General features: G+C 38.0%; 2 protein-coding genes across 3 annotated transcripts; both read right to left on the bottom strand.

Moving 5' to 3' along the window:
• Nucleotides 1-3391: 3391 nt before the first annotated feature.
• LOC103421964 (small ribosomal subunit protein uS12) lies at nt 3392-5121 on the bottom strand. The gene is made up of 4 exons (XM_008360007.4): nt 4952-5121; nt 4021-4176; nt 3799-3925; nt 3392-3688 (listed from the first exon to the last, which is right to left on the bottom strand). The coding sequence occupies exons 1-4, from the start codon at nt 4954-4956 to the stop codon at nt 3548-3550; spliced, it is 429 nt and encodes a 142-aa protein (XP_008358229.1). The 5' UTR covers nt 4957-5121; the 3' UTR covers nt 3392-3547.
• Nucleotides 5122-6224: 1103 nt separating this feature from the next.
• LOC103421974 (interactor of constitutive active ROPs 3-like) lies at nt 6225-11847 on the bottom strand. 2 transcript variants are annotated; one of them, XM_070818938.1, is made up of 6 exons: nt 11450-11808; nt 10294-10605; nt 9954-10063; nt 8569-8779; nt 6558-8244; nt 6225-6455 (listed from the first exon to the last, which is right to left on the bottom strand). In XM_070818938.1, exons 3-5 carry the CDS (start codon nt 9971-9973, stop codon nt 6574-6576), a joined length of 1902 nt encoding a protein of 633 aa, XP_070675039.1. In that variant the 5' UTR covers nt 9974-10063; nt 10294-10605; nt 11450-11808; the 3' UTR covers nt 6225-6455; nt 6558-6573. The 2 variants fall into 2 exon arrangements, with proteins under 2 accessions (XP_070675039.1, XP_008358237.3); XM_008360015.4 differs by lacking the exon at nt 10294-10605 and having other exon boundaries at nt 11450-11847.
• Between the last annotated feature and the right edge of the window lie 368 nt (nt 11848-12215).

Here is a 12215-nt window from a genome sequence, read left to right on the forward strand (position 1 = left end):
CTTTGTAATCATCTAACTCAATTCTTGAATCAATGTCAATTGATGAAACTTCAGAATCACTGGAAAAAGTAGACAAGAATTGAGGTGGACAGCAAGTCGAACCATCAATAAAGCCCATGATCTCGTATCCTTCAAGCATCAATTGCATCTAAAAATGCCATTGAAGATAGTTGGAATCATCCAACTTAACCGACACAAATGATGATATAGAAGAAATTAACCCAGTAATCAGAGATTGCAAAATTTGCAATTAAGAAACAGTAACCATTGTGAAGAATTTTCTCTAAGGAATAAGAACAAACATTTGGTGGGCAAGAACTACCCTTCCATCAATATGGGATCCATTCTCAAAACACCCCCTCACATGTGGCAAATTTTCAAGCTTAACACGTGGACAACACAATGGGGTAACGTGGAGTGCGTGTAGCCGTTTGGCTTCACACGTGGGACAACCTGGCTCTGATACCATGTTATCCATAGTGTAGTAATGCTCTGTATTGTACAGAGAAGATTATAGAGACTTATGAAGAAGAAGATCGAAGAAGGAGACAGAAAGAGAGAGAAAGAAATCTTTGCATTTATTTTCCTTAATGAATCTGATCAATACAATCATCCATATATCTTGTGTAAGATTCTGTTACATTTTATCCCGATCTTCTAAATCGATACAACTTGGACTAACTAACTAACCCACTCTTGGAATTTAGCCTTTCACACATTGACAGATGTCACAATCCTAATGACTTGAGTATATACTCTAACAATGCCAAGGGAATTCTCTCAAAAGTGGAACTCTTTGACACCTCATGTTTTTGGCATAATATTTTATCATGTTGACTAGGAATTAAAGTTAAATTGTGAGGTGGTAGAGAGTTTTTAAAGAATCATACTTTTGAAATAGTCCCTTAGCATTTCTCAAATGAAAATTGCCATTGATTCTCCGAAAATGTCATCTGCACTCCTTCAAGTGAAATTTGTACCCTTGTATCTTTACACGGGAGGAGTGCAAGATTTTTTTAGAGTAGGATCCGTTAGGCAGATTGAGAGGTTTAATTAGTACATATAAACGAGAATGCACATATGTGTTTGATTCAGTGGCAGAGCTTCCTGATAAAGTAAGCAGAGCTGTTGGGCCAGAGGTTTGAGCAGGAATGTTGCATTTTGATGCCTAGATCAACGGTCAAGATGGAATTGTGGGACTATAGTCACATGTGACAATAGGGAGGTTACGTTTTATATAAGGGAACTTTCATGAAAAGGGTTTAGGCAAAGTTTATTTTAATAAAAAAATCATGCTATAACTTTATTTAATTAAAAAGACTTACAATTTAATGAAAAACCATTAAATTTTAATAAAAATGACAAAATAACTTAAATTTTAATGAAAAAGACATAATTTTAATATTAAAAAAAATGTTGACGCGCGCACAAACTATTTATGAAACTTTCCACATTGTTTATGAACTTACTACACTGTTTATGAAAACTTAGGACACTATTTATGAAACTTACTATACTGTTTATGAAAATATAGTCAGAGTTAGCAACCATCTAGAACCTGCGATACCATGGATTAATCAGAATTTGCAATTTTCTCAAACAATTCACTTTGTATTGAAAAAGGCAGTTAATGGACTTGATTTGATTTGATATTGTTCCCTTCTATTATGGGCAAACCTTCCCTTATGCAACCTTGTTCCATCAAGCTATGGCTTTCCAAAAAATGAGGCATGGAGGAAACTGGGTTTGATTTGAAGGTTAGGCAATTAGGGTATAGGTTTGCTAGGCTTTGTCGTGGAATGAGGTGCAGAGACAGAGATGATGGTGCGTTTGTGGATGGAGATGACGATGAAGTGTTGGGTGGATGGGTCGTAGGCAAAGCTTTCTGTAAAGGCTGGGGGATCGAAAATTGACGATGGCGAGGAGTAACGAGCGACGAGAGTGGATGATGGAGGTGATCTTGCAGCGGAATTACTGGTATTAGTGAAGGAGGGATAGACTATAGGTATTGTGGAAGAAGGGATTGGGATGGGGTATAGAGTTTGGGAAGGGGGAAGGGACATGCGCTCAGTGCACTTGGATTTTTTTAAGTTTTTTATTTTTTGTTCTTATCATTAAATAAAATTTAGTGTATGGTTTTTGATTAAAATGTAAAGATTTGAAGCTCATTTCATTAGTTTTCCTTTTATATAAGGGGATTGAGAGACGAAGCAGCGGAAGAAATGGGCCTTTCATTTGCAGGCTCCAATGTTGGGCTTTTTCTCCTTTCAATTGGTTGGCGGAAGTGGGTCAAACACACAAACAGAACAGATTCTCGAATAGCTTTAAAAAAAAAAAAAAAACCTGTGAGCGGTGTGTAATTTATATAAAATTATCACAAATGACTTAGGGCTCGTCTGGAAATGCTTTTAAAATGACTAAAGCGCTTTTGGTGCTAATGTTTTTTATTCCAATTATTAGTAAAGGAAAGGGACCGCAATCATGACCGTTCATCATGCAATCAGTTTTCGTTAGGTACTATTTATATTTAATTTTAAATTTTAAAAATTGAAATGATTTCTGACCGTACGATGTACAAGTAGATCCTATAAAAACATTTTAAGTGCTTCCTGGTGCTTCTTCCAGAAAGCACTTAAAGTGTTTTTGGAACCCAATATCAATTTGGAACCAAAAATCAATTTCACAAAAAGGCTTTTAGTCACTTTAAAACTACTTCCAAGCGAGTCTTTAGCTTTGTAAAAAATCGTATAAACATATGCGCATATTAATTCGAATCCCCATTCATGTAGATTAAAGTAATTAATAAAAATATTGCCTAGTAAAAAAGACAAACTTGTGAAACTGAATGATCTATTGCTAGTGGAAATGGGAGGCAGATGTAAGATCACGATCACCAAACAAACCGTTTTCTATATTCAAAGAGAAATCAAACCCATTCTCTTTGGATTCCATGGTCCAAAAAAATTGTCACCTACCGTTACATTGTGGGTGACCACAATTTTCTTGGACCATGAAGTCTTGAAGAACAAGACTCGAGGCGAAATAACAATTTTTCGAATAACAACCCCAAGTCCTTGGGAGATGAAATCATGGTGCTGTTATTCAGAGAGAATGCTTCGGAAGCTAACACATCTAGGGCACGAGGAAACCGGCAAAGAAGTTGGTTCCGAGTGACAAAGCAAAATGCTAACTTAGATACAGCGTCAAGAAACCAGCAAAACTCCAGCAATACCAAATCCACAAGGTTCAACATAAAACAAAACAGCATATCCAGTTAAAACATTTGTTGCGATAAAACCGGAAATTCAACCTGAATGGAACATTCAGGCAATCAAGAGAACAAGAACGATGAACACAAACAATTCACTACGAAGGAAATGAAAATGATATGTGGCCACAGAAATTTCCATCGTTAAAACATAAGCATCCGAACATAGAGTAAGGGAGCAAGGGAAAAGGGAAACAAAAAGTGCATAAAATGCTGACAAAATTGTCTCTAAATCAAAATGTCGAAGTAGCACAACAAATAAAACATTTTATAACAAACTTAAGACCTTGGCTTCTCCTTCTTCTCCTTAAAGAGGGCCAGAAGGGACACGCCTGAAACCTTCACGACCTTGAACCTAACTCCGGGAATATCACCAACAGCATGACCTTTACGACCAAATCCAGCAATCAGAACCTCGTCCTGCAGGCGGCCACAATAGTCAGTACAACCCAAAAAACTTAAAATACCAGGGGCAGCATTTAACATAATTGCCATATTCTGGCAACACAGTTTTTCTCCACTATACTCACATTTTCCTCAATGTAGTTCAAGCAACCATCGTTCGGCACAAAGGCAGCAATCTTCTTTCCGTTCTTAATAAGCTGAACTCGAGCACACTTTCTAATGGCAGAGTTAGGCTGCTTAGCTTCAATACCACTGCATAATTAAACATCCAAATATCGTAAGATCCATGTCTAAATTGGATTGGTTAAAAATTTTAATGGAAAAGGCATCTAGCTAATTTTACTTACATTTTCTCAAGAACAATGCCCTTTGCGTGGGAAGATCCAGAAAATGGTTTCTTCCACTCATTTCCAAGATGGGACTTCTTGTAAGATTTGTCAGCCCACCTTTGGTTCCTGCGGTGGGTCTTCAGCTTGCGAGCTGCTCCCATTCCCCGTGTCTTCCTGTAAAAATTTGGCAGCAGGGTTAAGGCATTTTTTTATCTTACAACTTAGAATCTATAACGATTACATCCAACCAAAAGCTACTTCACATGAATACTGTATAATGCTCGATTGTTTTCTTGCAATCTAATAGCCAGTAAGTGATGGCATCCAGGCACAAATTCAAGCTCACTGAATACAAACGTTTTGAAGACAAGTTGTAGCGGGACACATGTTCATCAAAACCAAAGATCCATATTTCGATAAATACATTCAACTGACAAACTTTCGATAAAAAACTTACCCCTGTTCGATACATCAAAAAACATGAAATATATTCCGAACAAATCTTCTTGACTGTAATTTGGTCTTTGACCTAAATCATCATAAAGTGTATAGAACTTCCATCTTTCTTACCAACAAAACATTTCCTGGAAAATCCCAAAAAAAAAAAAAAGCTCTTCCTCCCAAAAAAAATACCACATAAAAGTATTCCAACTTATTAAACATATCTAATAAAAACATCAAGAACTTAATCGAAATCATCTTAGCAGTATGAACATATGCAGTCGATACTCGGATCCAAACCGGTGCGTAATAATTTCCATTAAATAATACAATATGAGTCGCAAAAGAATCAATCTTCTCCATAATCTACTTCGTCTAACTAAAGTTTGCAAATTTACAGAGATTTAGAGCAGAGTTTAAGCGAGAAATTCAATCGAGAAAATAGTTTCAGAGGAAACAAACAGAGAGCGAAGAGTGGAAAGAATTGACGAAGGAAGTAGAAGCTTACCCCATGGCGACGGAACAAGAAGAAAGTGGGCGATTTGCAGGGAGAGAATTGGAGCCGCAGGAAGAAGAGCTTCAAGGTCGCTAACAGCAAAGAGAAACCCTAGGGACTTATCGCGCTTTCTTTAAATATACGCCTTCTCTTTGGGCTTACAAGTTTGATTTTTCAATGACAACGGGCCTTCATTAAGAACCTAAAAAGGGCCCACTATGTTATAAACCCTTCCCCAACATTTTTTTTTAACAAACGATATTATTTATACTGAGGGATGAGAGATTAGGCTAAGCATCACAATGAGCTAGTCACAATGTGGTTCAAATTCATCTTTGGCAAGAATCGAACATATGACCTCTCACTTACAAGTGAAATCATATTGACTACAACATGTGTGATTTATGCACCTAAATTCGAATTCTCTTTCTTAAGCTTAGATTATGAGATATTTCAAAAATCAAAAGGAAAGAAAAAATGTGTATGTGAGGAGTCATTCTTACTAGCTTTTAAGAAAGTTTAAAGGCACATGTTAAACTGTGATTTATCTGTACAACATGAATGAGTTATTGCACGTAAGGAGCCAAGCATTTTCCGATAAGAATCAACAAATTTGAATAAATTATTTTGTAAATACTACATAATAAAGGATTTGGTTCTCACAATATTTTGTGTTTCAGAATTAAGAAAATGGTTTGAGTTATATAAAGCACTTTCTCTTTTATGTATGAAGTTCAACTCAGGTGTTTGCTATTTGGTGTGTAATAATGATGTACCAAATTGGGAAATTCCATAGTTTCGTTTCGTAAACAAGTAATACTGACTAATGATGAGAAAGAGGGGCTCTTACCAAAGATTGTCTAGTTTTTAAATTGCCAAATTAATATTAACGGGACATTCAATATCTTTTTCTTTGGTAGGCAATAGTGTTAGCAAGTTAAATCGTCACATGTTAGAGGGGATGGAGACTAGTTGGAATCGCACCCATACCAAGATGAATAAGTAGTATTGCTTTTCGTCACTACTGTAAAAACACCATCTACTTGCTAGTATTTTGGTTTAGTATAGGAATAGTCCCAATTTTATATTTTTTCCCCAAATATTTGTGAGACTCTAAGGTGACGGCGTCCCAAAATAATTTGTGGAGTGCCATGTTAAAACTCGTGGCGTATCATTGGTAGGAAGTTGGGATCCTCTGTTGATTGGGCAAAACTCAAATAGTTACAAACAGGAAATTTCCATTCAACAATTAACAGAGGAACTAAGCAAACAGAAGCTCAAAAAGGATAGAAAAGAGCAGGACAACAACTAACCCACATATTTTACCAAGTAAATATTGTCTCACATAACAGTAAATCTTGTCCTTAACCAATACATACAGATATACCTTCCATCACTCATGTCTCACATAACAGTAAATCTTGTCCTAAACCATGCAGCCACTGCACCAGTATTGGAAGCTAAGAAGATTGCCAATTAAACAAACCAGATTAGCCATACCCCGAAAACCATATTTCTGTCCAAGGAAACACAGAAAGGTAGTTAGAAACGAAGAGGAAGAACTATACTTGCAAGGATGAAAATCCCATATAGTTGATGGATGGATCAAGTTATCAACCTGCCCAGGAGGATTTTTATTTCTGTGGCTTTTTCCAAAAGACCCCAATCTTCTTCAGCATGTTCCCATTTTTCTTCTTCAGTAAATCATCATCCATATCTTCAGAGTCAGGCGAGCCAAACTTCCCGGTGACATGATTATAGCTGCTGTCCAGTGATCCAGTTCTCTCCATCAGCTTGCCGTTATTTCCTGATGAAAGCATGGTTGCAGCTGCCTCCGCTGCCTTCCTCCACTGGTTGGACTGCACCTTTAACCTTCTTAGTTCCGCCTCCATTTCTGCATTGGCTGCCTGTGCTGCCTCCAGCTGTTCCGCCACTCTTGCTACCTTCTTGCTGCTCTTGTCTGCCTCTTCCATCACAATGCCAAGCTTCACGAGAGCCTCTCGCTCTGCACACTTTGCAGCCTCTACTTCTGCCTCTACCTCATCGTTAGCTTTACTTTGGCTTTTGTTGATTTCCAACCTCAGCGTTTCATTCTCTTCTGAAATACTCTGCAGTTCCGTTTCCTTGTCCATCAAATAAGCCTTTAAATCCGTAACATGCCCTTTTAGTTCTTTCAATTCCTTTTCCAGTTCATACTCTCTCTGGCATGACAGGCTCTTTTCAAGCTTCGAATTGAGCCCCTCATTCTCCTCTGTAATGCCTTGTAATTCAGTTTCCTTGTCCATCAGGTGGGCCTTCAACTCTTCAACTTCAGCCTTGGTTTTCGTCAATAACGCTTCCAGTTCCCCCTCTCTCTGACTAGATGCAGATTTTATCTGCTCCACCAGTTCATGAGCACTTCTTAGCTGCACGGTGCTCTGAATTTGTTCTTCATGGTATTTGGTCTCAGCAGTTTCAAGACTAGATCTTAGCCGTGCCACTTCGGACTTCAAGTCTTGAAGTTCTGCCTCAGTCTGGTTTGGCTCCATAGTCTCTTGCTTTTCTTCAAATTTTTGCTGAAGCTCATTTTTACCAGCCTGATTTTGTGAAACGTTGCTGCTTGCATTAATCAGGTCAGCCTTGAGTTTGCCAACAAGTTCTTCTAGTAAATTTACACGTGCCTTTGACTGATCTAACTCTGAAGCAATGGACTTGTAAGCTTCTGTCGATTTCGTGCCATCTAACCTGAGTGCCTCCATTGTTGTTCTCGCGGACTCCAGCTGCAGTAGGGTTTCACTAACCATTGCTTGTGCTTGAGCCTCGGATTCCTTAGAGTCCTTTAATTGTGTTTTCATGTTCTCCACAAGAGAAAGTGTTTCAGCCAAGTTTTCTTTCAAGATTTGAAGCTCAGCATTTGATGATTCTGCATGCTTTATCTGATCAGCCCCAGATGCAGCCACCACTTCAAGCTGCGCCTTAAGCCTCTCAATCTCATCAACAGCAGATGCCAAGGCAGCTGAGTCAACTGAGTGCTGCTTCTGCACAGTCTCAAGCTCGGACTGCCACGCTTGGTCTCTTTCTTGTGAAATCTTGTGGAGCTTGATAACACGAGCTTCCTCAGAAATAGAAAGCTCAGGAAGCAGCAGCTGGGATTCTTCGAGCTTTGAGGACAAGGCCAGTACTTGCTTCTTGGACTCCTCGGCATCTTGCTGAGCTTGCTTCTTGCATGATTCAGAAGATTGCAGCTCGTTCTTTGCTTTCTTCAGATCCTCTTGGAGCTGAGAAATCTGAGATTGCAACTCGGATATTCCACTTGGGGCCTTCTTCTGCGTCAAGAACAGAGATTAAGTTTTAGAATTTTTTGTACCTCAAGAAAGACATAGACAATGCACCCAACACAAGCATTTTTACTTGCAAATCCCACCACTGCCAAAAGAATTACCCAATTGAAGGTAATTTTTTGGAAAGACAAAGATAAAGAAAACTACTGAGGCCAGGCTAATGTGTCGAATTGTGTTGGAGAACTTTAAGATGGAAACAAAATTTCCACCCAAGGGTTTAGAGTTTAGACTATCCATACTTTCCAGTGGTTATATAATTCTGTAGGTTGTGAAAGAGCAGAAGGACTCGTGGAGTTTGTTTATAAGTACCTCAAACACTGGACTTCTGGGTGACCGACGCTCAGTGACTTTTGGGCTTCTATCTTTAGTTGCTCTTTTAGCTTGACTTGAAGTAGATGCAGAGTCAGTAGTCTCCAATGCAGTTGGCCTGAGTTGGCGAGCAACTCGAGGGGAGACCTTTTGGGAAGGAGACACCTTTTGAGGAGGAGAAACCCTTTGAGGCACTTCAGAGGAGCCACTTCTATAAAAAAAAATAAAAAAAATCAGTCAAATATTATCACTCAAAATGGCAACAGGAATTCTCAGCTTCAGATCCTATAAAAGCAGTCCGGAGTTTCTGTCATTTGTCCAATAAACATACCGTCCTTATAACTTCCTTTCTTTGGCTTCGAAACGTTTTAATTCTATATTCTATCCAGTTTGAATTACAGCAAAAACTTGCATTCGATCTTTCCATTAAAAAAATCTCAAAGTTTAAGAATCCTAATGTTTGAAATGGAAAATGCCAATGTCCTTAAGTAATAATCACACATTACACGGAACAATTCACACAAACCAAGACGAAGAAAAACCACATAAACTTTGTTGCACACACTTCTTTGAACTGTCAAGAAAAAAATTTCCTGCAACGACCACAGAGAATGGTGCGGAAAATTACAAAAATTTTGTGATGAGATTTATTGGCTACCGGGAAAGTTTAATTTTGAGTTTGCCAATTGATTACAAAGAAATGCAACATGGTGACATGATTTCCCTTCACTAGCTAAGATGTTTAAAATAATGATACTGATAGCATGTAATGATAATACTCTTCTCCCATGTTGAATGAAAAATCAAAGACAGCACGCAAACAAATTTCACAACAAATAAATCCTTAATCTAATGCGCGGATGAGTTTATGCAACGCTCCTTCGATAACTCCAGTAGGTCCTGAATGCTGCAGTGTAGCTGCCAAGAGGCCCCAAAATTACCTCAAAGGAAGGAGACAAGAAGTTGCCAAATATTTATGATTATGAAGATAGACAGATATCACTACCAAGGGCCTTACCACAGAACTGGTCCACAACTGTCAGAGGTGGAAGCGCACGAATCGATTGGTAAATGAAATACAACTACAAGTCTGACATCCACAGAAACAGGACAACCCCTAAACCAGACGTGAGAACTTGAATTTATTTGAACAAAAAAGAGCAGCTGCTATGACATCGGTTTTGCAGCATTGGTGAGCATTAGTACTACTACCCTCATTAGGTTATACATAGCAATACAGAAAAGTACGCAACATTATAGAACAACGTTACCTTTTGCCTCAAAAAAAACCAAAACAACGCTGCATTCGAACAAGCAAACACACGAACAAGCTTTTAAAGAGGAGAACAAGATGCCAATCACAGAAAAGGGCAAGTGAAAGTTACCTTGCTTTAGGGGTCTGCATAATGCAACTGCCTTTTCTAGCAGCAAAAGTTGCGAACGAGACGGAACTGATTTATGCTTCGCTACTTGAATGCCCTCGACCCACCAAGACCTGAAACAGTTGAAGCAAGATCACAAGCCGGGACGGGGGGAATCCAATGTTTTAAATGTTCAAAGAAATAAATTGGTTTCATGAGGGACATGTGCTCCTTATCATTAACACAGAAAGACATTATGGCAAAGATGTGCCAACTACAAATTCAAACCAACCATTTTCTTCCAACCCAAAAAAAAAGAAAAAGTGAAAAAAGCATCTCAAAAACCCAATTAAATGCTTGGTACCAAGTTGCAAGTGGTGGACTGCTTCAAACCGCTACGTCCGGAGTTTCGGGTTCAAACCCTCCTCCTCTCCTTTAGCGTCGCTTATAGTAGTAATATCACTCGTAACTAAAAGCTAAATCTTGTACCAATTGCCTTCAAACAGTTTCCGGTTCATACCCTCCTCCTCTCCCCTTTAGTGTAGCTTATAGTAGTAATATCGCTATTAACTAAAAATCAAATCACGTTCCAACTAACAAGTCCCACAGGTTTCTAATCGTGCTCATGATCCATCATTGTAAGCACTGCTAGCCAGTCATGATTACAGGAATACCCCTAATCCTCGCAATGAGCATTTGTTAGTTTTGTTTCGGAACAAGGGTAGTTTAGGATGCGAGAGAAAACTAAAAAGAAAGTTGCCTCCTCCAGTTCTGCCGTAAAATGAGGGGACTAGTTCGAAGTGATGAACACAAAATAGTTATCTTTTCTCAAAGGTTGTCTCTTGCTTTTTTTTTTTTTTTAACAAAACATTATTTTCTCGGAAGGCATCATTTTTTTCCCGAGAAACAAACAAACAGAAACAGATCCAAAGACAACGTAAACCCAAGAAAATAAAATAAAATACGGAATCAGAATCTGCAGAAAAAAAGCAAGTAATGCAGCTAAACAAAATTGAAGAGGAAAAGCGAAAGTTGAAAACTTGATTGTATAGAACAACTTTTTGAGATTCGACTTTGCTTTTTTTAAGCCGGAAAAAAGACAAAGAAAAGCCTGCAAATGTCGAAGCACTTGAGCAGGAAAAAGAGAAGCTGCTGCATTGCGTTGTTATCACTCAGCAGAGGAGCTTCTTTTTATGCTCAGATTTCATCCGAAAAGAATATAAAAAGAAACATCATTACCCTTGAGAGACTACAGAAATAAATTTAAGAAAAAAAACAGTAAAATATGAAGATAAACAACACCAAAAATCCCTGTTTGGTTGCTGAGAAAATGTGAGAAAAGAAAAAGAAAGAGAACCCCATTTTTGAAAACAGAAAACCCATTAAACATCAGAAAACAAAATGCTGAAAAATGCACAAAGAAATGGGATTTGTTCCTCTGTTTTCTCCACATTTTCACAGCAGACAAAAGAGAACAGATTAAATGAGAGAATACCAAAAGACATGAAAAATGGACTTACTTGGTGAGCTTGTGGGAGATGATGAAGTATATTTTGATAATGCAGAGAAGTGATGAGTGTGAAAACCGTTCACTTTCTTCCTTTCTTTTTCTAGCTTTGTTGTTGCAGTTTCCGAGGCCTTCTATCTCTAAATTTTTGGATATTTTTTGCTTTGTGTGTTGGGAGATTTTGGAGAGTGGAGGGAGTGGACCGTTTACCCTGTTTTTGAGTGAGAGAGAGGAGCGGAGAAGAGAGAGAAGGAAGGGGGGGGGGGGGGGGGAGAGAGAGAGAGAGAAATGTAAAGTTACACAGACGGAGTTGGCAGAGAAAACAGGGGACATATTTGTCGTTTCATGAGATCATAAAACTGGATTTGATTTCGAGCTTTACGTCCGAAGTTGGATATATTATCCGTCTCCAGTTTTTCAAACTTCCTATGACTCTTTTGACGTTAAAAAGAATAAATTTCTGTGTCATAATTCTGAATTGTCACGTTAAATATTATTTAACGTATTATGATATGAGTGGATGATAAAATTTATATGTCTCATTTTTAGTATGCAATTATTTTCATGTGTTTGTACTACAAGCACATAAGAAATTATCATTAAAGACAACTTTCATAATACATACATATTTTGTAATAATATATCACTATAAAAGACCAAAAAGTTTATACTACCTGCATGTGCATTCATATAGTAGGTCCGAGAAATGGGGGAAAAAAACCAGAGAGATGCTGGAAAAGACGAAGAGTATGAACAAGAAATTATTCTTTATTTTTCGT

The sequence above is a fragment of the Malus domestica genome, chromosome 03 (assembly GCF_042453785.1).
Source record: "Malus domestica chromosome 03, GDT2T_hap1".
NCBI classification, from domain to species: domain Eukaryota; kingdom Viridiplantae; phylum Streptophyta; class Magnoliopsida; order Rosales; family Rosaceae; genus Malus; species Malus domestica.

Excerpts from the sequence above, each read along its gene's own strand:
- LOC103421974 (XM_008360015.4), bottom strand. The coding sequence starts at position 9,973 with ATGCAGACCCCTAAAGCAAG. Across the intron at positions 8,780-9,953 it reads ATGCAGACCCCTAAAGCAAG|AAGTGGCTCCTCTGAAGTGC; the intron begins GTAACTTTCACT and ends TTTTTTTTATAG. Across the intron at positions 8,245-8,568 it reads CCAGAAGTCCAGTGTTTGAG|AAGAAGGCCCCAAGTGGAAT; the intron begins GTACTTATAAAC and ends TTCTTGACGCAG.
- LOC103421964 (XM_008360007.4), bottom strand. Across the intron at positions 3,926-4,020 it reads GGCATTGTTCTTGAGAAAAT|TGGTATTGAAGCTAAGCAGC; the intron begins GTAAGTAAAATT and ends TTAATTATGCAG. Across the intron at positions 3,689-3,798 it reads TGAACTACATTGAGGAAAAT|GACGAGGTTCTGATTGCTGG; the intron begins GTGAGTATAGTG and ends GGCCGCCTGCAG.